This window comes from Hyla sarda, chromosome 4 (assembly GCF_029499605.1).
Source record: "Hyla sarda isolate aHylSar1 chromosome 4, aHylSar1.hap1, whole genome shotgun sequence".
Classification (NCBI taxonomy): Eukaryota; Metazoa; Chordata; class Amphibia; order Anura; family Hylidae; genus Hyla; species Hyla sarda.
Window position 1 is genome coordinate 172,131,398 of NC_079192.1, and position 27,005 is coordinate 172,158,402.

General features: G+C 42.7%; 1 protein-coding gene and 1 pseudogene across 1 annotated transcript in view; both read left to right on the top strand.

The window, feature by feature from the left end:
• The first annotated feature begins 1,829 nt into the window (after nt 1–1,829).
• CCDC33 (coiled-coil domain containing 33) overlaps nt 1,830–27,005 on the top strand; it is a 106,435-nt gene continuing 81,259 nt past the window's right edge. Inside the window, exons 1-3 of the mRNA XM_056572758.1 lie at nt 1,830–2,232; nt 5,229–5,369; nt 25,174–25,337. Of these exons, the coding sequence (XP_056428733.1) occupies nt 1,852–2,232; nt 5,229–5,369; nt 25,174–25,337 (686 nt within the window). The 5' untranslated portion in view covers nt 1,830–1,851. The remainder of the gene's footprint in view (nt 2,233–5,228; nt 5,370–25,173; nt 25,338–27,005) is intronic.
• On the top strand, nt 11,313–11,395 carry LOC130267963 (U2 spliceosomal RNA; annotated as a pseudogene).

Sequence of the window (27,005 nt, forward strand, 5' to 3'; positions counted from 1 at the left end):
AAATTGTTTTTTTTAAAAAAACATACTTACCTAGCTGGTCTCCCGCAGCTTTTGCATGCATTTATCTGGTTTCCCCATCTTCTGCCTTTCTACTGCTTCTGAGACGTGTGCTTTTTGCAGGACCTGCTCGTTTAGCCAACAACTGACTGCATTGGTGTCCCATCTCAGGTCCTGCACCCATCTCGGAAGCAGGAAGTAGACAGATATTGAGGGTTCCAGACAGAGGCGAATGGGAGCTGTGGGGTACTAGCGGGGACCACAAGTAGGTAAGTATGTTTTTTTTTTGTGCAACTAAAATGACCCTATCTCAGTGATCAGTGAGGGGAATTTGGCAGCAATTCTTCTGCAGTGTCATCACAGGAGAAATGAAGTATCAGAGGCTAATGCTTATAGAAATTAATGGACTGTTCCAGGTGCTCCACATTAAGATATGGTTTTTGTAGATGTAATTTACTTTTGATAATTTATGAGGGCCCTGAATGGATTACCCACTGTTAATCAAACAACCCCTCTAAACTCACAGTGCGTTCTCTGCATCTGTCCCCCCAAGGATTTTTTTATTTTTTTGCAACAGTAAGATAGTCTAATGTCTACATTGTTAGAAGAATTTACTGTATGTCAAAGAACTAGCTTTTTGGACTCACTCCAGAGTAGCATGGATTTAAGGCAAACATTCACCACATGCAGTAGTAAAACCAACACTGTATAAGAATGACATATTCATTCACAAAAACTTTTGAAACCACACCTGAATATGATGCTTTGCACTTAAAAGTGTATTGTTCCTTGTTGTGATACAGTGTTTACATTTCTGCAGGGGACAGGTTAAGTCAGTCATTGACTCTCCCCAAGTCACCAGGTAACCTGGTTTGTCTCAAACAAACGGCAGCCAGGTGAATGTGATCCTTCCGTCACTACCACTCCCTGCAGGTATAAACTTAGTGATGACAGATAAGGAAGAGAAGGAAGTGAGGAAAAGCATGAGAGAACATATGAACACCAGCAATGGAACAGCAGAGTAGATGACAGAGTACAAGATGTGGATATGATGTAAGAAGTGATTTTGACAATTTCACCATGCCAGCTCCAGCAGCACCTAAGGGTGTTCCACCTGGACCCCCTCGCTTGCGGTTAGATGACAAAGTATTGTCTTTAGAGTTTCTTCTTCTGGATGCTCAGTTTAATGAACCAGGAAAGTACAAACTTCTGCTGCGTGTAGAAAATCCTCTGCTTGATGATTCGTTGGAAGGTCTTACAGTGAGAGTCAACAATGGAGAAATGATTTCAAGTTGCGAGGCCGAGACTGACATTGCAGAGCAAGAGGACCTTACAGATACATTGGCATTTGAAAAAAATACCTTTTTGTTTGTATTGCCAAAAGGTAACATTGAAACACAGTCTTTTTCTTAACCTGGTTAAAGGGGCATCCCAATATGTATATCAAGAAAAATAGTAAAAAGTTTTCTCTTTCCACCCTTGTAGTATTATGCGGGATGGCATTTGAGGTATACTAAGTTCTGTGTTGATGTTGTAGCTTAACAGAAAATTAGATTCTTACATAAAACTATTTCCTTTCTAATCCTTATTACTACAGTACTTTCTGCTAATTCTTATTTTTCCTTGTTGTACACAGGCCTATGTAAAAATGATAAACACCATGACGTCCGTCTTAGCATTGATGTCTTAAAGTTTGGGTCTGGCACTCCTAAAGGAGGGAAAAAAGTGGGACAAGCCCTATTTGCCATCTACCCACGTCCTAACCAGCCTCGCATTAATCTTCGAGCTGCTCCCTTTGAGCCCCTGTACAATTACCAAGGAGTGCTGGCACTTCTACGAGTTGGAGGAGATCCTATGGCAATGCACTGTGGACGACTAGCATACAACGTCTGCTTTCGGGAATACAAACCTCCAAAAATTGAAGATATTTCCAAATCAGCCTCCCCTATACCACCCAGTCTGAAAGCAGGCAACTCTCTGCCTACTACTCCCAGACGTGACACCCATAAGCAAAACACTCCTAATACATCTCATGTCTCACATTCAGATGCAATTAGATCTGATCCACATAACTCTAACACACCAACTCCAAGAACACGTCATGATGCTTCTGAAAACAAAGGACTATTAGAACATAAACATTTAGGTGATGAAGAGGAAAAGGAAGATGATGAAGAAGAAGTAGATAGGGTAGAAAGTATGTCCTCACCAGGGCTTGATTCATTGCAAGATCAGGTAAGGACTGACACTTAATATACTGAAAATGTTTAGTAAATACTAGAATGTTGCAAACCGTTACCTAATGGATGTGCCAATCTAACTAGTGGTCAGTTTTTTTAGGTAAAAAAAAAAACATATAAAGATACATTTTTGTTAATCACATGTTATTGGAAAGTTGTTCCTAATAAATTGATTAACAAAATATAAAAAGTTTTTTTGGTGACAGGTACTCTTTAATCAAACTGTGTATGTTGAACCAAGCTGTAACGTGTCACCCATAGACATCTATGAAGCCCAAATGTACCCCTGTAATGCAGTTCCTGTTTGAAGAGAAAGATGCAGTTGCACAAGGAGTGCCTATAGCATTTTAGTAAGGAGTGTTAGGGCCTCCATGTACAGTCTTTGGGGCATGTCAACATATATATTACTTTTGTTATTCCTACAATTCCAAAGACGGTAACAGTAACATCTCCTGCTATTTTCTCTCTTGGTACATAAAAAAATATATATATATATATATATATATATATATATATATATATATATATATATATATACATGTAGCCTAGAATTGTCAACATTGTCAACATTTTGTTTTTTCAACATGTGGGCTATAACATTTAGACAGAAAGGACAAATAACGAATACTTTATAGACTACAGCAGGTTAGGAAGGAATCTACTATAGGGGCCGGAACCCAAAAAATTTTCAATTTTTGTACTAAAAAGTTGCAAGCTTTGTTACCTACTATCTTATAAAATATATACACTGAGGAGCCTGGATAACGTGTCATGAGAAGTTTAGTGCCATCTGGTGGCCCAAAGATTGCAGTATTTATGGCCCATCCGTTGTTCTTTGCACAGTTTTGTAGCTGTACTGAAAACAAGACTCCAATAAAACACATGTATTCTGATAACTTTACACCTCTTAGCCATACCATAGGTATATATGCCTAATGCCTCCAAGTCTCTCATTGTCATAGAACCGTAGAAGATTGTTGGCAGAAAAAGATCACCTCGTCCATCCAGTCTGCTCCTATATTATTTCCTTTTTTTATATATTAGGAAACATGTACGATGGCAGGGGTTAACACTGGCAGCCTATATTCTGTATAAACCAGTTGTATAGTATGTTGCCCAATTTGATGATTAAAAGGAACCTCAAATGGATCAAATACTGTGAATAAAGGGCCAGTGAATCATTTGTGTAGTCTGTCACTTCTGAAGGTCAGTACATCCCCTATTTACACAGGTAGATGAGCGTCCACTTGATGATTTTCGAGGCTGTACAAGCTGATGCTGCTTATTTTACAGAGAGCTTTAATGGGTCCACTCAACCAATAATCACATAATTTAAAAGGTCCTTAATCCTCGTGGAATACACTTGTAGATCATTGTAGATCATTTTTGAATGTTGTATTAATGAAAGTGGTCTTGTCAGGCTGTCCAGTGTTCTAGTGCTTTCTTTTCATATTTTACATGTATTTTCCATTGAAATTTTGTAAAGTCACTGGTGAAATACTATACAACGGTTATAAGAAACATAATTGGAGGAGATTTATAAATTGTGAAATTTATTTACTCCAATTTCCTAGCCTGTGCTTTTCCCTTATGCTTATATCAAATGTGCTATGCGCGATGTATGATGAATTTATTACATTTTCACAGCACTCAGAAATGCTCAAACAAATAATTAATATGCCAAAGTGAAGAAATCAATTAAAAAGAAAAAAAATGGGGCTAATTAAACCAAAATATTGGCACTAAACTAATAATACTATATATTATTAAAGTGGTACTCCACTGGAAAACATTTTCTTTTAAATTAACTGGTGGCAGAAAGTTAAACATATTTGTAAATTACTTATCAGCTGCTATATGCTCTACAGGAAGTTCTATTCTTTTTGGATTTCCTTTCTGTCTGACCACAGTGCTCTCTGCTGACACCTCTGTCCATTTTAGGAACTGTCCAGAGGAGGAGAAAATCCCCATAGCAAACATATGCTGCTCTGAACAGTTCTTAAAATGGACAGAGGTGTCAGCAGAGAGCACTGTGGTCAGACAGAAAGGAAATTCAAAAAGAAAATAACTTCCTATGGAGCACTGGAAGTAATGGAAGGTTTATGATTTGTTTAATAGAAGTAATTTACAAATCTTTTTAACTTTCTGGCACCAGTTGATTTAAAAAAATGTTTTTTTTCCAGTGGAGTACCCCTTTAATGCTACCTTATGTGCACATCCAGTCCACATTGTATCACTGGTCTACATAACATTTCAATCAGCAAATGGTTCATGTCGCTAAATATTTTTCTAATGATCTAGGGTCCTGCCTGTTACAAGCGCCAATTATAGTTCATTGGTTATTGTTCACTTCATTTTAACTTTCCAGATATCAAGAAGGGTAATATCAGGAGGGGTAATATCAGGAGATTATCATAGGGGTATAATTGGGGAGGGAAATAATGGCTCTTGAAATTGTCCATTCATACCTTTCCTCTCATAGACATACATTATTTGTCATCAGCACATGTCTGTTTACATGGGAAGATGCTCTCTTCACTAAGGATGGTTTTACTGTCTTTACATACGTATTTGCTCGTTGATCAGCTGATCTTTGGGATGTTTACAATGGGCAATAATTTGAAATGACTTTCATAACTTACTATTAGAAGTTGACATAATGCAGATAAAAACCACAATGCACCTACAATGTAACCTGGTCATCTGTTTTCACCCTTAGACTTATCCAGCACTTGTTTAGCTACAGTATATCTATTGAGCATCACAATTACATTTGGTACATTGTTTTGTTGGATAAGCATCACTGATGTGACTGTCCACCATCAACTACCATCAGCCCCTCAGCTTTTTTGTATAATGTATTATTGCTATAATGGTTGTAGGACCATGTACCACAACCAATATAATCCAATGACAATGTACAGTTGTACTTTTTCCATACATTTTTCCTAATATTCTTTTTTTTCTCTGTCAACCACACTTCTTTCGCAGGATGATCTTGAATATGAAGCCGATAAAACATCATCACCACCTCGTTCAGTTTTTCCCCATGTATCTAGGGGTTTACCTCATGATGCTCCTCTACATCTTCCATCTCCTCCCAAAACACCAACAACCATCAGGAAAGCTCACGTGAGTGGGATCTTATCCATACTTTTTTCTCAGAACTTTTTGCCTGAAAACTTCTTGAAAGAAAGAAGGAAAAAAGGATAAGTGTTAATATACATATTTCTGGTCATTATATGACTTGTATATTGTATTTTTTAAATATGGTACTTTTTGTATATGGTATTCTTCATTTATAATTTGTAGTTCTCCCAGATCTGGAGGGCAGAGCTCCCTCTTTCCCCCTCATAGAATTGCATAGATGATTTGAGCAGCAGGAGGGGGAGAAGGGAAAAAGTGTGATAGCAGAAGTTAGTAACAAAGTTTCTTATATTCGCCTCTAATATTGATCCGTGCAAAGTTTGTTCATATGGCAGTGCACACAAATCGCACAATGGCTTTTAACTGTAAGCATCCCTGTACCAGTTAAAATGACATGCACGTAGGCCTCTAAAAATATGCTCTCTAGAGGCCAAAAGATTCTATTCCTTCTGCGCCCTGGCACGCGCAATGACATCACTCGTTGTGCGCCCTTCACCAGAGCAAAGAGGAAAGAGGAGGCCGATACCAGTAAGTTTGCCACATGACTGCTGAAGACAGTAACATATGATTAGGCAAAAGAACGGTGCACTCACCAGGGGACATGATTGCAGAAATCTTTTTTCCATATCAAAAGGTACAAAAGGAGGACAGCATGGGAGAGTAAAAACGTTGAGGTAGGAGTGTTTCACTAGGCAGGCAACAACGGCTGTTTCACGCACAGCGGCGTATCATCAGGCCCATCAGTGACATCGAGCTCCAGGTAGGTGTGCCTTAAATTAGTGCTCACACAAAAGAGGACAAAAACACTTAATACAAAACAAAACACTAAAAACAGTACAATGTGCACAAATATATTAAAAACAAAGCAACCTGAAATGCTGAAGGATTATAAGAATGCATTTAATTAATTTCACTCGTTTAACCCTAGCGGGCCTGTGGCGTCTAAATGCATGATCCATCAAGCTTCTCTTTGTAAGAGGTGCGTAAATCTATTACCCCTGTCAGATCAGGGCTCAATGCGCTTTGTTCCTACAAATCGGATACAGCATATATCCCTATTGTGGCATTTATCTATATGACTTATAAACCGAGAAGCTCCTATTTTTGTACACATGGAGGGTATATGTTCTCTGGCATGTTCAAATAACCTGTGCTTAGTTTTCCCTATGTAAAAATAATTACACGGACAAACCAAGCAATAAACCACAAACCTGTATATAGATGTAAATGTACAAATAGAGGCAGCTATAAGCATGGGTAGAGCAGAGGCAGGAGCGTTTTATAGTCTTGCGAGCTGAAGGATGAGCTCCAGGTGATAAGAACCAAGACACTTGAATACCGCATCAATGCCCTAGCAGAAAAAGAAGCGCAGATATTTTGGACTATTCAGTCCTTGCAGGCTTGTGCTGCATGTGGGAGAACACCGAGGGGTCTGCGGATCTACAAATCCCCTTCTCAGTTTGCGAGTGATCCCAAGTTTTTGTCAGCCTGGAATCAGGCACACCTACAGCATTCAATGTGATTACAGCAGCTAGTTATTGAAAAAAAATCTGGAAGAATATGAAAACACCACCACCGAATTGTGCAAAGCCAAAGTAGAGTTACGGAAAAGATTAACAGAGGCACAGTTTAATAACTTTATACATAACCAAGAAAAGAAGCAACTATAAACCACTTTGAAAGAGACAAAAAAGTACAAATATATTAGAGATAAAAGAGATTTTGAACAGGATATGATCTTCACATGGAACCGGCAAAGACTATCTAATGTGCAAAATAAAAAATCTAGGAATCAAAGAACATATGCAAAAAAAGTCAGACTTTTGGAGGTGTCCACTGGGGATAATGGAGCTGGAAATGTTAGCACCATCCCGAAAGCTGGCACTTTAGGCGTAAAATCTGGAGGGGAGGAAGAAGGAAGCAGAGAAAGTAGAACAAACCCAAGGAGACAAGCAAAGAAAGGGAAGAATGTAACCTGGAACGATCATCCCCATTGTGTCTAGTAACAAATTTGACTGCTGTTTATCAGATCTGAATAAGGGCCTTAATTTCGGACTGAATTAAAGGATAACTCCAGAATATAAAAATTGTCCCCCATACTGCCGACAGTAAAAAAATTAAAATGTACATAGCTTCCTCCACTCCCCTGGGGCCTCCGGTAACCGTCTCCGGTCTCCGCCATGATCCTCTTCCTGGTTGCTGGTGGTCGGTGAGTCATACTGTGCTCAGCCAATCACCGGCCGCAGTGAAGTCCCGACTCGGCCAGCGATAGGCTGAACGGCAGTGTGAGAATGCTTCTTCACTACACTGGCACCTGCTGCTGGGGCCGAAAACGTCACACTGCCACTCAGCCTTTCGCCGGCCGAGTCGGGACTTCACTGCGGCCAGTGATTGGCTGAGCGCAGTATGACTTGCCAACCACCAGCAACCAGGAAGAGGATCGCGACGGAGACTGAAGTGGGTTACCGGAGGCCCCAGGGGAGCGGAGAAAGGTATGTACATCTTTATTTTTTTACTGTCGGCAGTATGGGGGACAATTTTTATATTCTGGAGTTCTCCTTTAATCTTTTAGCCCGGAAGCATTTGAAATTGACCTACTGTATATAAGGCTAACCAAAAAATTTATCTCACTAAGTTTTTTCAAGATTTAATAAAGATAAATCAGCTGTTACTGACGTTAAAGAGGATGATTTGCCTTGCACTATTGGTCCTCTGGGTTTTTCAGTTGAGAAATATTTTTCTGATTTAGAAGCTGAATGTGTTAGGATGATGGCAGAGGAATTTAAAGAAACAATATTTGATGAAGATAGCACACAGATTGTACCTTTTATGGGAGGAAACAAATCCAAATTTAACCCCCCTTTGATATCAGGTAGTACCCTTAATATTTTTTTTTCAAAAATGTGCTTAAAGAAACAAAATCCTTGATTTACCCACCACCTCACCCGAATTTATCCGCAGAAGAGAAAGCCTTGAAATGGCTTTCTGAGCAGAAGGACATTATTGTGTCTAAAGCAGACAAAGGATTGGCAGTGGTCTTGTGGTATCTGAAGGACCACAACAATGAGGTAGATAACCAATTGGGAAATGTTGTAGTTTATGAAAGACCTAAGCAAGATCCAACTTTGAAAATTCAGAATAAATTAAGGTTACTACTGAGAAAATGTATTGAGAAAGGTAATTTATCCCAATCTGTAGCCACTAAATTATTTCCAGAAAATCAGAGGTGTCCCTATTGGTACACTTGCCTAAGATCCATAAGTCACTGATCCATAAGTCATTGAGCCATCCCCCAGGCCACCCTATAGTGGCCAGGGTTGGATCAGTGACTGAGGCATTAACCAGTCATCTGGACTGGATGTTTGGTCCTCTACTTAAATCCATGGCTTCATATTTGAGAGACACTGGAGAGCTACTGGAAATCCTAGCGGGATTCCAGTGGCAGGATGGCTTTAAATGGGTACTCCAGTGGAATTTTTTTTTTTTTAAATCAACTGGTGCCAGAAAGTTAAACAGATTTGTAAATTACTTCTATTTAAACATCTTAATCCTTCCTGTACTTATCAGCTGCTGTATGCTCCAGAGGAAGTGGTGTAGTTCTTTCCTGTCTGACCACTGCGATCTCTGCCGACATCTCTGTTCTGTTCTGGACAGTTCCTGACATGGACAGAGGTGTCAGTAGAAAACACTGTGGTCAGACAGAAAATAAATTCAACAATAATCCTGTTATAACCTTTAGGTGCAATAAAACAATAGGAGTTCTATTGAAAAATAATCTGTTAACAAAGATTGTCTCAGAGACAGTGTACCTGTAGGGAATTTTAAATGTGGAAATTGCTCTTTCTGTTGCCATAATTTATCTATCAAAGACTATAAACTAGGTGCCCATAATAATAATGTTTTTACATAGGGAAAACTAAGCGCAGGTTATTTGAATGTGTCAGAGAACATATACCCTCCATCTGTACAAAAATAAGAACCTCTCGGTTCATAAGTCATATAGATAAATGCCACAATAGTGATATACAGGTGAAACAAAAAAAAAATCTTTATATTGTGCAAAGTTAATTTATTTCAGTAATGCAACTTAAAAGGTGAAACTAATATATGGGAGAGACTCATTACATGCAGAGCAAGATAGTTCACATTGTGATTTGTCATAATTGTGATGATTATGGCTTACAGCTCATGAAAACCCCAAAGCCCCTCCAAATACTATGATTTGGGAAGCCATGTCATCTGCAGGTGTTGGTCCACTGTGCTTCATTAAGTCCAGGGTCAACACATTCATATACCAGGAGATTTTGGAGCACTTAACGCTTCCTTTCCTTTTTAGTTGCATTAATGAAATACAATGTACTTTTGCACGATATTCACATTTTTCGAGTTTCACCAGTAGGCTGTATCCAATTTCCAGGAATAGAGCACATTGAGCCCTTTTCCAAAGGGGGTAAAAGGCATACGCTCCTCTTACAAAGAGAAGCTGTCACGTCTGGGCAAGGAAGGAGTGCACACTATTCTCACCCACTCCCCTATCCCTTCCTACTTACATACCCACCCTAGGCAACAGGTCCGTAACCACGGTGACAGTCCCTCCCTAGACAAGTGAGGGGAGTAAACTGTCAAAATAATAAAATACAATAATACAGACACAGGTCAAGGTACAGTAGGGAACAGACAGACTAACAGATGCAAAACTAACAAACACACATACAGTAAGTCAAAGTCCACTATCAGCGTCAAAACCAGGAGTTGTCAAAGTACAAAAACGCTAATACCAAGAGAAGAGTCAGAGAGTTGAGCTAAAGGGTCAAAATGCCAGATATAACAGATACAGTATAAAGCTGGCTAGTAGTACAAACTGAGCTTTTTAGCAGGCAAAGACTGGGAGTAGACTGCCAGCTTAAATAGATGCAGACCAGGTGCTCACATCAAAGTCAGCTGACCAGTCTCAGCAGACAGGCGTAACCGAAGCAACAAGACCAAACAAAAGCTCTCAGTGCAAGTTAATCCTTCGGCTCCTTACAGTACCCCCCCCCCCCCCCCCTTTTAAGCTGGGCCACTGGACCCTTAAGCACTTGAGATTATAAAGGTCTTGACTTGGATACAGATGGACCATCAATGTCCTCATCTGTATCCTCATCCTCCAAACCACACCACTCATTGGTGTCCTCACAGTGATCCTCCAGATCCTCATTACTACCCTCTGACCGCAAATCAACTGGAGTGCTCTCCACATTCTTATTGCCCATGATGTCACAAGACGCCGATTTAACCAGTGGCTAATCCAAAACAGGCTTCATAATACTCTTTGATGTAATATCAGATTGTACACTAGTAGGAACAATGCCCCCCAGAAGAACTGAGCATAGCTCTCTGAGAGGCATGACATACCTGTGCGCCCAAGTGTCCTCCACGATTGCCACTTGGACGCGGACGCTTTACACAGGAGGCAATGAAATGAGTGTCCTCTCCACAATAAAAACACAGGCCATAGAGCTGACTAAACCTCCTGCGTTCTTCCGGGGTACAAATGGATCCTATCTGCATAGGTTCATCCTCAGGCACAGATTTAGAGACCGGAGAAACAGAGGATGAAGAACACTCCCGTTTGCGTTCTCGCAAACGTCTATCCAAATACACAGCTAAAGTCATGGCTTGGTCAAGGGTGTCAGGAGAGGGACACTTAACAAGCATGTACTTTAAAGTGTCAGATAACCCTAGTCTGAACTGACAAATCAAGGCTGGAGTATTCCAATTGGAGGCTACACACCACTTTCTAAAATCTGCACAGTACTCCTCTACTGGTCATGCGACCTTTAATGTACGCAGTTGACTCTCAGCGCATGGTGCGCGGTCTAGTTTACCATACAAGAGACCCAATCCTGCAAATAAGGCGTCCACTGAGGACAACTCCGGAGTGTTTAGCCTTAGCCTTTTGGCTAAGATCAAGTGTAGTATCTGTTCTTATCAGTTTCATACTGGTGGAGAAGTCCCACCGGTGTGGGGCTGGTGGGTATGGGTGCTGCATGGAGGGGGCAGGTGTACTGGGGCGTTCCGGGGCTGGTTCTGAGGAATCAGCTCGACGGCTGCCCTGATGTGACCTGTTTCCTCCGGGTCTCGCCATGAGGTAGAGGGGTGTAGAGCCGAGGTACTTCTGTGCCTCGGGGAGTGGTGACCCTGAGGTGCCGAAACTCACTGGGGGTTATAACTCACTGAGTGAAAGCACTGCACCATTACTCTTCACCTTTAGCACTCACCCTTGGTATCCCGGCCTTCTGGCTAGGATCCGGGAAATTGTTATAGATCTGGATGACCGAGCAGTATACCTGCACTTATCCACTTATTTATTTTTTTGTGTTTTGTCACTATGCCACTTTTACGTGTTGTTTTGTACACAGGATTGGCAGGATGCGGTAGCCCTTCTGGGTGTCCCTCATGGCGGTCTAGGGGTGGTGTGTGGCCATTAGGTTCCTCACCTCCCTGCAACCCCTGGGCATCTTGGCTTTGGTCAAGATGCCACCAGTATACGGCTCCTTGGCTGATACCTTGGCTAACGCCTAGGTTGAAGCCAGGAGCATTTTCGGCCCCTTAGTAGCTTTGGCGAAAAAGGGCATAAAACCTGGATCCTTGCTGTTGCCTTTTGGCCCTGAGGTGAAGGGAAGGTTTGTTAGGGGGCCTCTCTCCTGTTGGAGAAGAGCTTAGCGATAGACCGCATCCTTTGTGCACGTTTTTTTAGTGTGACACGTTAGCACTTTTTCTTGCACTTTGGGTGATAGAGAGCACTTGCCTCGGCTGTAAAAAGAAAAAAAAAACTCTGAAGCATCGGGACCAAGGGGAAATACCCATTCCTGGGGACCCCCTTGCAAAAGAGACATAATAATTCCCACTCTCTGGGCCTCAGTACCAGATGTGTAAGGCCTTAACCTGAAGTACAATTTGCAGCTCACAAAAAGTTTCGAACATTTTGCGGTTATCAGAAAATCGATAAGGGAGACTAACTTGTGGCTCCACAGGAGCTGAAGCAGGAACAGACGACACCTGAGTTCGGGTTTACTCCAGCTCCTGAATTCTGGCTAGCAAGCTCTGAACCAACTGCTCCCGATCTTGCAACCTCTGAGTCAACGTCTGGACTAATTCTGACTGAGACTGGGAAGACTCATATTGCCGAAGTCTTTAAGCGAATTCATGGGCAAGCTGAGTCAAGCTCTACATTTGCTCCACCAAAGCAGACATTGCTTCCATAATGCAGGAACAAGGCCAATGCAGGTATATGGGCCTGCTAAAATGTCACCTCGGGGCAGGGAAGGAGTGCACACTATTCTCGCCCACTCCCCTATCCCTGTCAACCACGGTTACAGTCCCTCCCTAGACAAGTGAGGGGAGTAAACTGTCAAAATAATAAAATACAATAATACAGACACATGTCAAGGTACAGTAGGGAGAAGACAGACTAACACATGCAAAACTAGCAAACACGCACAGTACGTCAAAGTCCACTATCAGCTTCAAAACCAGGAGTTGTTAAAGTCCAAAAAAGCTAAAAAGAGTCAGAGAGTGAAGCCAAAGGGTCAAAATGCCAGACATAACAGATACAGTATAAAGCTAGCTAGGAGTATAAACTGAGCTCTATAGCAAGCAAAGACTGGGAGTAGACTGCCAGCTTAAAAAGGTCCAGACCAGGTGGTCACATCAAGGTCAGCTGACCAGTCTAAGCAGATAGGCATAACCAAAGCAACAAGACCAAACAAGCTAAATTAATTAAATGCATTCTTATAATCCTTCAGCATTTCAGGTCGCTTTGTTTTTTATATATTTGTGCATATTGTACTGGTTTTAGTGTTTTGTATTAAGTGTTTTTAGTCCTGTTTTGTTTTAGCACTAATGTATTTAAGGCACACCTACCTGGAGCTCGACGTCACCGATGGGCCTGGTGATACGCCACTGTGCGTAAAACAGCCGGTATCGCCCGCCCAGTGAAACATCCCTGCCTCAATGTTTTTACTCTCCCATGCTGTCCTCCTTTTGTACCTTTTGACATGGATTTGACATAAATTCCCCTGGTGAGGGCACTGTTCTCTGCGAGTAGCACCACCGAATAGGGGGTTATGTTAACCCCTTAAGGACCAAGCCCATTTTGGCCTTAAGGACCAGAGCGTTTTTTGCACATCTGACCACTGTCACTTTAAACATTAATAACTCTGGAATGCTTTTAGTTATCATTCTGATTCCAAGATCGTTTTTTTGACATATTCTACTTTAACATCGTAGTACATTTTTGTAGTAACTTGCATCCTTGCAATCCGTAAATTTGATGAAAAATTTGAAAATTTCGCATTTTTCTGACTTTGAAGCTTTCTGCTTGTAAGGAAAATGTATATTATGAATTCCTTTTTTTTTTATTCACATATACAATATGGCTACTTTATGTTTGCATCATAAAATGTACATACTTTTACTTTTGGAAGACACCAGAGGGCTTCAAAGTTCAGCAGCAATTTTCCAATTTTTCACAACATTTTCAAACTCAATATTTTTCAGGGACCAGTTCAGTTTTGAAGTGGATTTGAAGGGTCTTCATATTAGAAATACCCCATAAATGACCCCATTATAAAAACTGCACCCCCCAAAGTATTCAAAATGACATTCAGTCAATGTTTTAACCCTTTAGGTGTTTCACAGGAATAGCAGCAAAGTGAAGGAGAAAATTCAAAATCTTCATTTTTTACACTCACATGTTCTTGTAGACCCAATTTTTGAATTTTTACAAGTGGTAAAAGGAGAACATTTTTACTTGTATTTGTAGCCCAATTTCTCTCGAGTAAGGACATACCTCATATGTCTATGTAAAGTGTTCGGCGGGCGCAGTAGAGGGCTCAGAAGTGAAGGAGCGACAAGGGGATTTTTGAGAGAACATTTTTCTGAAATGGTTTTTGGGGGGCATGTTGCATTTAGGAAGCCCCTATGGTGCCAGAACAGCAAAAAAACCCTACATGGCATACCATTTTGGAAACTAGACCCCTCGGGGAATGTAACATGGGATAAAGTGAGCCTTAATACCCCACAGGTGTTTCATGACTTTTGCAAATGTAAAAAAATATATAATAATAATTTTTACCTAAAGTGCTTGTTGTCCCCAAAAATGTACATTTTAAAAAGGGTAATAGCAGAAAATACCCCCCAAAATTTGAAGCCCAATTTCTCCTGATTCAGAAAACACCCCATATGGGGGTGAAAAGTGCTCTGCTGGCGCACTACAGGTCTCAGAAGAGGAGTAGTCACATTTGGCTTTTTGGAAGCAAATTTTGCTCTGGGGGCATGCCGCATTTAGGAAGCCCCTATGGTGCCAGGACAGCAAAAAAAAAAAAAACACATGGCATACTATTATGGAAACTAGACCCCTCGGGGAACATAACAAGGGGTTAAGTGAACCTTTATACCCCACAGGTGTTTCACGACTTTTGCATATGTAAAAAAAAAAAATTTTTTTTTACCTAAAATGCTTGTTTTCCCCCAAAATTAACATTTTTATAAAAGGTAAAAGCAGAAAATAGACCCCAAAATTTGTAACACAATTTCTCCCGAGTACGGCGATACCCCATATGTGACCCTAAACTGTTGCCTTGAAATACGACAGGGCTCCAAAGTGAGAGCGCCATGCGCATTTGAGGCCTAAATTAGGGACTTGCATAGGGGTGGACATAGGGGAATTCTACGCCAGTGATTCCCAAACAGGGTGCCTCCAGCTGTTGTAAAACTCCCAGCATGCCTGGAAAGTCAGTGGCTGTCTGGTAATACTGGGAGTAGTTGTTTTGCAACAGCTGGAGGCTTCGTTTTGGAAACAGTGGCGTACCAGACGTTTTTCATTTTTATTGGGGAGGGGGGCTGTGTAGGGATATGTGTATATGTAGTGTTTTTTACTTTTTATTTTATTTTGTGTTAGTGTAGTGTAGTGTTTTTAGGGTACAGTCACATGGGCGGGGGTTCACAGTAGTTTCTCGCTGGCAGTTTGAGCTGCGGCAGAAAATTTGCCGCAGCTCAAACTTGCAACCGGATACTTACTGTAAACCTCCGCCCATATGAGTGTACCCTGTACATTCACATTGGGGGGGAGAAACATCCAGCTGTTGCTAAATTACAACTCCCAGCATGCGCTGACAGACTGTACATGCTGAGAGTTTAAGTTTTGCAACAGCTGTAGGCACACTGTTTATGTATCACTGAGTTTGTGACCTAACTCAGTGTTTCACAACCAGTGTGCCTCCAGCTGTTGCAAAACTACAACTCCCAGCATGTACAGTGACTGCTGAGAGTTGTAGTTTGCAACAGCTGGAGGCACACCAGTTGTGAAACACTGAGTTAGGTAAAAAAAAACTTTGAGTTTCACAACCAGTGGGCCTTCAGCTGTTGCAAAACTACAACTCTCAGCAGTCACCGACAGCCAACGGGCATGTTGGGAGTTGTAGTTATGCAACCAGCAGATGCACCACTACAATTCCCAGCATGCACTTTAGCTGTTTGTGCAAGCGGGGAGTTGTAGTTATACAACAGCTGAAGGTACACTTTTCCATAGAAAAAATGTGCCTCCAGCTGTTGCAAAACTATAAGTCCCAGCATGCAAAAAGGGCATGCTGGGAGCTGTTGCTAAGCAACAGCAGGAGGCTGTCACTCACCTCCTACTGCTGCTCCGGGACACAGGTCAATCCCTCGCTGCCGCCGCCGCTCCTGGGGCCCCGATCCCAACATTGACGCCGGGGATCGGGGTCACCAGCTCCCGGGGTCTTCTTCCCGCACCCGCTCACGTCCTCGGGAAGAATGGCGGAGCGGGTTGCGGGAGTGACACCCGCAGCAGGTGCCCTGATTGGTCGTCCGGTAAACCGGCTGACGAATCAGGGCAATCGCGAGGTGGCACCAGTGCCACCTCACCCCTGCTGGCTATGGTAGTAATTCCGGGTCACCGGGTCAATGGAGACCCTATTGACCCGGAATCGCCGCAGATCGCTGGGCTGAATTGTCCAGCGATCTGCGGCCATCGCCAACATGGGGGGGCATAATGACCCCCCTCGGCGATATGCCGCGATGCCTGCAGAACGATTTCAGCAGGCATCCGGCTCCGGTCCCCAACCGGCTAGTGGTGGGGACCGGAATTCCCACCGGCATATGGATACGCCCTCGGTCCTTAAGGACTCAGAATGCAGGGCGTATCCATACGCCCTATGTCCTGAAGAGGTTAAAGGGGTGCTCCGCCCCTAGACATCTTATCCCCTATCCAAAGGATAGGGGATAAGATGTCAGATCGCCGGGGTCCCGCTGCTGGGGACCACGGGGATCGCTGCTGCAGCACCCCGCTATCATTACTGCGCAGAGCGAGATCGCTCTGCACGTAATGACGGGCAATACAGGGGCCGGAGCATCGTTACGTCACGGATCCGCCCCTCGTGACATCACGGCCCGCCCCCGTCAATACAAGTCTATGGGAGGGGGCGTGGCGGTCGTCACGCCCCCTGCCATAGACTTGCATTAAGGGGACGGGTCGTGATGTCATGAGGGGCGGAGCCATGACGTCACGCTGCTCCGTCCCCTGTATCGCCTGTCATTACGCACAGAGCGAACTCCCTCTGTGCAGTGATGATGGCGGGGTGCCGCAGCGGCGATCCCCGGGGTCCCCAGCAGCCTTTGGATAGGGGATAAGATGCCAGGGGCAGAGTACCCCTTTAATGCATCTCTGCTGACTATGTGAACTGCTGAAGACAGTGATTGGCTGCAGTTGTCATGGGCTGGTATCACACCAGATTGCTAGAAGCCTGTAAACAGAGACTGGCAGTGGCCACTGGAGCCTATGCTGAAAAGTGTCAAAAGATTCAAGAGGTGAGTATTGTTTCTTTTTTTGTTTATTAGAATTTTTTAATAAGGGCATTTGCTGAAATTTTTTTTTAAATGGGCACTCTCATTAAAAGCATATGGCAGTTATGAGTTATGTGTGAGAGGAACTATGATTGGATGAGGCTGGACACCCCCCCCCCCACCCTCAGCACTCCAGGCGGCACTTCCTGTGTTCGGACTTTCGTCCAAAGTCTGTGTATGAGTTGGGGGAAAATGTGCTCTTGAGCTTTTTTAAGCACAAATAAAACATAGAAAATTTCATTTTTTTTAAACAAAGTATATTAGAAATATTTTTCATTTACCATAAGGAGTGCAATAGCAAAAATGTGTTTTAATGAGAGTGACCCTTTAATAAATAAATAAACAAACTGTCACGGTCCGGTCAGATGGCAGGAGGTGGATTCACTGGACCAGAGGAGAGATGGCGTGGGCTGTACCAGGGGAACGGAGTCTAAGGGATTATTGGTTTTCATCAACCCCCAGGTCGTTCCACCCGGTAGCGACTCAACTCCTCTGGTTGCTGAGATAGACGCAGTACAGGAGGGATAGGCAGAAGCGTAGTCAGACGTAGCAATGGTCAGGGCAGGCAGCACAGGTTCTAAGGCGGTAGTCATGGGCAACGGGTCGGCAATAGGCAGGGTAACACTGGAACAACAGGGACCGCTTGCACAAGGCGCAAAGATCCGGCAGGAGGCTGTAGAAGGAGAAGGTATTTATAGGCAGTGCACAGGTGAATGCCTAATTAAGTCCAACCAGCACTGCCTCTCACAAACCTTAACCCTTAATAACCACTTTGGGCCAGACACCAATCACTGGTGCACTGGCCCTTTAAATCTAAGAGTCCCGGCACGTGCGCGCCCTAGAGAGTGGGGACGCACACGCTGAGATGACGGAGCGCTGCCTGGGGACACACGCTGTGAGCGCTCCGAGGCCAGCAGGGGGCCCGGAGCGCTCAGCGTAACACAAACAATTAGACAACCCATAAATAAACAATTAGACAACCCATGAAAGTTGTCCCTGAATACTAGTGATGTAAGAAGGACCCACCCCTACACACCCCTTCATGCGAGGCCAAGCTTCCCTCAACGCCGGAAAGTCGCACAATTTGTGAAAAAAATATTGTGCAAATTCTTTTACTTTTAGCCATAAATGCCGCTGGCAGGGCTTACTGCTGCTTAGTTGATGACCCTCTTTGTTTGTGATATGGTAGCATAGTGAATTAGAAAGATTTTTTCTTTTTCACTTGAATCATTAATACTAACATTTCATATTGGAAAAATAAAGCACAGATATAATGCCAGTTGTGCGGTGTGGAGATTACAAAGACATGTGTGGTAAGCCAGAAGGGTAGTGATATAGGGGTTTTGCAATGATGCTACAGGGTCTGGTGGTAGTAACCCTTGGTTTGTCGTGACGCCAGGGTGTGGTTGTTTTGTATAGAAGGCCCTGTCGACAACCGGTCCACAAACGGCAGGATAATAAACGGAATGTCCACAGCAGATTTTATGAGATAAGTGGAACTTTTACTGAACTGCTTATGCCAACAGTCTTTACAATTAAACAGTTTCTCTTGAGGTAATGGGGATGCAGGTTTCTCACAGGCTTTGCTGAGACTAATAGTCTTGAGCTTTAAACAGGTCACTGTGCTACTAATTGTAGGATTTGAGTTGAATAGTAGTCACAAAGAATTTGTAGGTAGAGCTTTATAACTCACGGTTTTAGTGGCTGCTGGATCTTTAGGCTTTGGCCTAGTTACAATTGTGCTTGAATTGGTATTGCTGAAGTGTACAGGATGATGAGCAGGAACCAAGAGAGTAGGAACAAGAGACTGAACCTAGTGACTGCAGCCCCTTATATACTAGGGGGGCTGCACCAATCCCATTGGTTGCAAAGCCTGTAGGTGCTGAACCCAGAGAACCCTAGGTACATCACATGACATTATCACATGACCCAGGAAGTTCCTATACATTTGTACTACCTCTGTATACATATTGTACAATATACAGGAACACATTTATACGAGGCGAACAAGGGGCAAGCCCTGCAGGAGAGCCCTGTGGAAAGGAGGGACTCTAAATGAGGGGACTTAAGACAGGCACAGGACAAGGTCCTGTACCGGGATACCACACATGTTAAGGCTAAGTTTCCAGTGGCAGTTTTCCAAAAAACTGCCAGAAAAGAAAAAAAAACAATTAGAAACTTAGCCTAAAGGGGTATTCAGGCCTTATGCCGGGGACTGCACCAAGATCGTGGGGGTCCCAGCGGCAGGATCCCTTTGGTCATACATCTTATCCCCTATCCTTTGGATAGGGGATAAGATGTATAAGACCAGAATACCCCTTTAAGCATTACGGGTATACAAAACAATGATTATTCAGTTACATAATTATTGACATAAGATTAGTTGATACAAACATTACAACATGTCGACTAGAATCAATAAGAAATAACAAAAGTCTTTTAATGGTGTGTGGTCAGGTATACATACCAGGTGCTTTAGGTAGATTTCAGAGTAAAATACCGGTATATTATGTCATTGTGGTGGCAACAAGGAGGATAGGTGGAGTAGTTCCAGGGAGCTGGGGATAGTAGTCTCTAGCAAAGTCTCTTGTGTAACTTTAGTTTTGTAGTCTGGCTGGACTTTGTATGTTCCCCATGGACCCCTGCAATGTTTGTAAATGGGGGTCTGCACAAATAGGCAAGTGTCTTGCCCCTGGAGTGAGGTGTTTGGGTGCTGTCAGTGTACCAGTGTTGGTATATGCAAATAACTTGATCCAGACATATAGAGTTAATAAGGAAAATAAGAATACACTTTAATTGAAATTCTCTCTGCACAAATACACAACTTATACACAGGGTAGTGAGAGGTTGCACAATTTTGGCTGGGTGTGTGGGATTTGGACACAGTTCCCTTTAGTTGCAGTAGCGACAGAAATACTGTAGGAATGTCTTGAATAATGCTATAGGCACTTAAAGTGTTGCTAGGGGATACATACACAGTCTGTGAAGGTAGGAAGACAATGTAATAGAGCAGCAGGAAACGCTAGCAGAATGCTTGGATGTATAGGGAGAGGTATAAGCAGTAGAAAGAGAGAAGTGCTCATGCCGCTGTACAGAACACTGGTGAGGCCTCACTTGGAGTATTGTGCGCAGTACTGGAGGCCGTATCTCCAAAAGAATGTAGATACTCTAGAGAGAAGAGCTACTAAACTATAGTGTTGCTCGCGAATATTCGCAATGCGAATTTAATTCACGAATATTCGTTTTTTTTTTATTATTATTTTCACAGTACACATCACAGTGATCATCCCTCTCTGCTTCCAGCTTGTGTGGTGTAAAGAAGACTCTAATACTACTGTGTGAGACTGGCCTGCGAATTTTCGCATATGCGAAAATTAGCATATGCTAATTTCCGCATATGCGAATTTGCACTTAAGCTAATTTTTGCATATGCTAATTTTCCCATATGCTAATTTTTGCATACGCAAATTTTAGCATATGCGAAAATAAAACGCTAATATTACGAATATGCTAATTAAGCGAATATATGACGAATATTCGTCCATATATTCGCAAAATATCGCAAATTTGAATATGGCCTATGCCGCTCAACACTGCTAAACTAGTACATGGATTGCAGGATAAAACTTACCAGGAAAGGTTAAAGGACATTAACATGTATAGCTTCAAAGAAAGAAGAGATAGAGGGGATATGATAGAGACTTTTAAATACATAAAGGGAATCAACACGGTAAAGGAGGAGAGCATATTTAAAAGAAGAAAAACTACCACAAGAGGACATAGTTTTAAATTAGAGGGGCAAAGGTTTAAAAGTAATATCAGGAAGTATTATTTTACTGAGAGAGTAGTGGATGCATGGAATAACCTTCCTGCAGAAGTGGTCGTTGCAAATACAGTGAAGGAGATTAAACATGCATGGGATAAGCATAAGGCTATCCTTCATATAAGATAGGGCCGGGGACTATTCATAGTATTCAGATTATTGGGCAGACTAGATGGGCCAAATGGTTCTCATCTGCCGACACATTCTATGTTTCTCTCACAGTAGACTCTAGTGAGGATGGCTTTTACAGCTTGGCTCACTGTGGTGAATTTACAGTACATAATGTGAATGGGAAACATAATGTGGTTATCTGCATTAAGTTTCCCTATGGCATGGCATAAGTTCAAAATTTTCATGACTTGTACACTATACAGCACTGGACAAAAACCCACAAGAAATTCAGTGTTATCAGAAGAGCCCTTGTACAGCTACTATCTCTTCCGACTAAATGATTGTTTCTTTAAGAGCAGAAACAAGATTGTAGGAACCGATACCATCTTAGCATAGACTGGAGACTATTCTTAGGAAAAATGTTCTGAAATGATGCATAATGCTGTGATTAAAACTGCTCCAGATCTGACGACTAAGGTTAGAATTTAGCAACTTGGAAATGGATTAGAGATTATCTGGTAAAGCCAGAGCTGAGCTAACTTGCTGAACAACAGGCTTTGCTGGAAAGAAAGACACACTAGCCAGAACATAGACTAGACTACGCTTAAAGGATACCTCTCATCAAAAAAACTTTTGATATATTATAGATTAATGTATGCAGAATAACTTTACAATTGCATGTTATTAAAAAATATGCTTCTTTCTATTTCATTTTCCACTTTGAAGAAATGACCACTAGAGGTCTCCCTACCAGTCCTGGCAGCAAGCATTTCAGACTCATGCTGGAGTCCTAAACACTACGAGCTGCCAGTCTGCTTTGTTCACAAAGGAGAACACTCAGAGCTGCCAGCCTGCTTTGTTCATGGCCTGTTTGGCTGTGAACAAAGCAGGCTGGCAGCTCTGAGTGTTTAGGACTCCAGCATGAGTCAGAAATGCTTGCTGACAGGACTGATCGGGAAAAATACAATAGAAAGAAGCTTATTTTTCATTAACATGCTATTGGAAAGTTATTCAACATTCATTAATCTAAAATATATCAAAAGTTTATTTGATGAGAGGTACCTTTTAACTGGTTTCAGCCCTCTGGGGGAAAAGGGTTGGACTTGGAAGACTCCTCCCGGTACATTCTATTGGCTTCTAGCAGAAGCCTCTCTGAAGGAAAGCCAGGTGATCCAAAAACCTTGCATCTTTACATATTTCACTAGTGGTGGCAGTACAGAAGAAAAATTAACCCTTGCACATCATAACTTGTAACAGTGTATGTATGTGTAGCAGTATGAAAACAATGAAGTACATTAAAAAAGTTTAACTCACAATACCCCAACAAGATTTAACTATTTAGATACACTCTGTTGCTGCAAGACAAGCTTTATACTACTGCAGCCAATATATGGCTACTGGGACACTGTTCCATTACATAGTAACATACTGTGGTGAGAGTTGAGTGCATTGTTAGCCTGGGAGTAGTAAGTGGAATTGACTCTCGGGAGTCATAGCCACTGATATATCAACTACCATTTCCATAACTATTATGATGCCAACAATGTTTTGTGCGGACTCTAATACTAGAAACACAGACCAGTGAAGTGCCATGTGACCATGTCCAAAATTGAGGAGGACAAGGTGGTAAATGCTGTTTTATAATACAGGACAAGTGGTTTATTAGTCATCGCCCTGCCTTCTCCGGTCTCTCTTACAAAGGTGCCCCATAACTCCAGGATCACAATTGGAGATCGAACTCTGTATCCTGGCAAGATGGAGGACATTGAAGGGGAAGTGGAGACCATTGATGCCTTCCAAAAAAGAGATTACCATAAATCTTGACTTGAAATTTCTTCTAGACAATAAGTATAGTCATACATTCTGAATGATAAAGGCGTATTCCAGCACTTAAAAATGTATCCCCTATCCACAAGATAGGGGATATGTGTCTGATTGCAGGGAAGTCCCTGAGGTAGGATCTCCAGAAGAGGGCCCTGACCCTTCACCCTGCATGGAGTGGTGTATTTGTTCCATGCATTATCAAGGGAGTGCTGGAGATACCTGGGAGACAATTATGACACACATGCCAACCCACCACTCCAGCGGTGCAGAAAGAGTTGGGGTCCTGTTCTGAAGATGTTGGTGGGTCCCACCTCTGGGACACTTATCCCCTATGCGGCGAATAGGAATTAGTATTTGGGGGCTGGAATACCCCTTTAAAGGGGTACTTCACTGGCCAGCGTTCAGGAGTAAATGTTCCGAATGCTGTTTTTGCGCTGCGGGGGTCAGCCACGCCCCTTGTGATGTCACGACCACGCCCCCTCCCATTGACTTACATTGAGGGGACATGGCCGACCCAAGCAGCGTGAAAACAGTGTTCGGAACATTTACTTCCAAATGCTGGCCAGTGAAGTACCCCTTTAAAGCAGCCTGTAAAGGGGTTTGGGGGACAAGCAATGAGGAACTTAAACCTGTGGGTTGATGGAAGTTAGGTCTTGTTTGCTTGTCCTTCAGGCCTGTAGGAGAATCCAAGCACTAGAACCACATGAACATTGCTGTCCCCATATATGGCAATGTATTCCGCGTGGATTCCGCCAAAAGAATGAGCAATATCATTCTTTTGTTGGCTGAAATTCTGATGGGTGCACTGTGTAGTGGAATACCATTTACAGCACCGTAATTTCCCAGCGTAATTTCTATGTGTATAATATGTGTAATTTCTTAATATAAACCAAGCAGTAGAAAAAAAAAAAAAAGACTATTGGGTCCGTAAAAAAAAAAAAAGATTTCCCCTCTGACAGTAAAGAGATCTGATTACAAAGAGGTCAGTTCTGTTTATAGCAAGGTTTGAAAGAGACAGACCTGGAAGAGTCTCCAGTGAACAGAACAGAGAACTTCCATGCTACTGAATATTATTATACTTCTGATAACATTATACTTTACTTTAAAGGGTACTCCACTGTCCCTATCTGCCTCCTTGCTGTCCGATCGCCGAATGACTGCTCAGTGCCTGAGATCCAGGCATGAGCAGTCAAGCGGCAGAATCATTGATCACTGGTTTCTTATGAGAAACCAGTGATCAATGTGAAAGATCAGTGTGTGCAGTGTTATAGGTCCCTATGGGGGCTATAACACTGCAAAAAAAAAAGTGAATAAAGATCATTTAACTCCTCCCCTATTAAAAGTTAGAATCACCCCCCTTTTCCCATAAAAAAAACTGTGTAAATAAAAATAAACATATGTGGTATCGCCGCGTGCGAAAATGTCCGAATTATAAAAATATATCATTAATTAAACCACACGGTCAATGGCGTGCGCGCAAAAAAATTCCAAAGTCCAAAATAGTGCATTTTTGGTCACTTTTTATATCATGAAAAAATCAATAAGTCCTATCGATCAATAAGTCCTATCAATGCAAAAAAACTTAAGGACCTACAGAATAAAAAGAAGGTGTAATTTTTACCAAAAAATGTACTGTGCAGAAACGGAAGCCCCCAAAAGTTACAAACTGTCTTTTTTTATTTTTTTTTATTTTGTCTCACATTGATTTTTTTTTACGTTTTGCCGTAGATTTTTGGGTAAAATGACTGACGTCGTTACAAAGTAGAATTGGTGGCGCTAAAAATAAGCCATCATATGGATTTTTAGGTGAAAGACTGAAAGAGTTATGATTTTTTAAAGGTAAGGAGGAAAAAACCCCGGGTCCTTAAGGGGTTAAGAAATGTTCAAGTGTGTGAACCCTGTGGGAACACCACCAAACTTTGTGCCTTTATTGAGAATTTTAGCCATCAAGATTGCCATTGTATAGTCCAATTGTAATCAGATTGATCTGCGATTGTCTTCTTTTAAAGAGAAACCATGTGAGAAAGCAAAATAAATAACATGTTACATACATTCATTTTATGGTCACTCTTTAAGTGACAACATTTGTTTTTTTACACACTTATTGTTTGTTATTTTTATGCTTAGGTTACAGAGAAGGCTCCAGCTCAAGGAGACCCAGTGCAAGGCGCTAATAGAGAGAACAAACTCTTACCCCTTCCTGGAACTGAAATAATTGTTGTCACCCTTCATTCGGCTACCCATATCCCATTAAATACAGTTGGATCTCTGCCTACCCCTTTTATATGCCTGTAAGTATATTTTAAAGACCAGAAGACTTAAGCTTCAAAGCCACACAGGCCATTCATATTACCATGAGAAATAAGCTGCCGAGTGCAAAAGGCTAGGTTTCCACACAAGCTTTTTTTCTGGCATTTCTTTGGAAAACTATCACTGCAGATTTTAAGCCGAAATGATAGGTGGATCCAGTAGAAAGGAGATGTGTAAGTATTTTCTTTATATTTCCCGCAAAATCTATCCTCTTATAGGTGTACCCGGCACTGTTACTGCACAAATCACTGTGTAGCTGGAATCCTCTGGCTGCTAGACTTTTCCTGTGCTCACATATAAAGTAGAAGATGTATCCAATATACCGTATATACTCGTGCTGAAAACGCCCCCCTCGGCTTATACTCGGGTGAACTCTCCGCCTGTCAATCCCGGGCCTTTGTCATCATCCAGACCCCCCTTTAGTTTTCTACTCACCTCCCCTCGATGGGAAGGAAGGGTGAGCTAGTCCAGGCCATCTATGCTCCAGGGACCGCCCGGTGGGGAGGGTTAGTCGTTCCGGGCTGTCCATTTTCACCGGGAGGCCCTCTTCTCCGGGCCGGCCCAGGCCTAGTGACGTTGCCTTGACAACGACGCATAGGGACGTCCGTGCGCAGCAGACGTCCCTGCGCATGAACGTCCCTGTGCATCATCGTTAAGGCAACGTCACTAGTCCGGGGCCGGCCCGGAGCGGAGAAGAGGGCCTCCTGGTGAAAATGGACAGCCTGGAACGACTAACCCTCCCCACCGGACGGTCCCTGCAGGATAGATGGCCCGGACCAGCTCACCCTTCCTTCCCACCGAGGGGAGGTGAGTGGAAAACTAAAGGGGGGTCTGGATGATGACGAAGGCCCGCAGTGGTCTTCAACCTACGGACCTCCAGATGTTTCAAAACTACAACTCCAGGTATGCCCGGACAGCCGATGGCTGTCTGGGCATGCTGGGAGTTGTAGTTTTGAAACATCTGGAGGTGCGCAGGTTGAAGACCACTGATTGACAGGCGGCGATGATGAAGGGGGGGATGATGACAGGGTGATGTTGACGGGGTGAAAATGACAGGGTGATGATGACAGGGTGATGATGACGGGGTGATGATGACAGGGGTCTGGATGATGACGGGGGGATGATGTATTTCCCACCCTAGCCTTATAGTTGAGTCAATAACTTTTCCTGGGTTTTTGGGGTGAAATTAGGGTCCTCGGCTTATATTCGGGTTGGCTTATACTCGAGTATATACGGTAGATATGGAAAAGAATGGAGCACTCACCCGGTCTTGGTGTGTGAAACAGGCTTCTTTATTGTATCACAATATGCAGTGCATAGTATCCCATGCGGGGAAGCGGACAGGAACAGGTGAGGTGGGGGAGTGGTTTATGGGGCCTGGCGAAGTGCTGAATGCGCGATACGGACCGTCGCCCAAACCACTCCCCCACCTCACCTGTTCCTGTCCGCTCAACCGCATGGGATACTATGCACTGCATATTGTGATACAATAAAGAAGCCTAATAGTGAAGTCCAATGTGTAGTAGGTTCCAGCTCACCCTTGGCAGCCTCACAACGTCACAGACTGGAATTGACCAATTCCAAATAAATAGAAAGAATGAAGTAGTCCAGCGTTGTATAGTCGGTTAAATTATGAGTTTATTCATAAC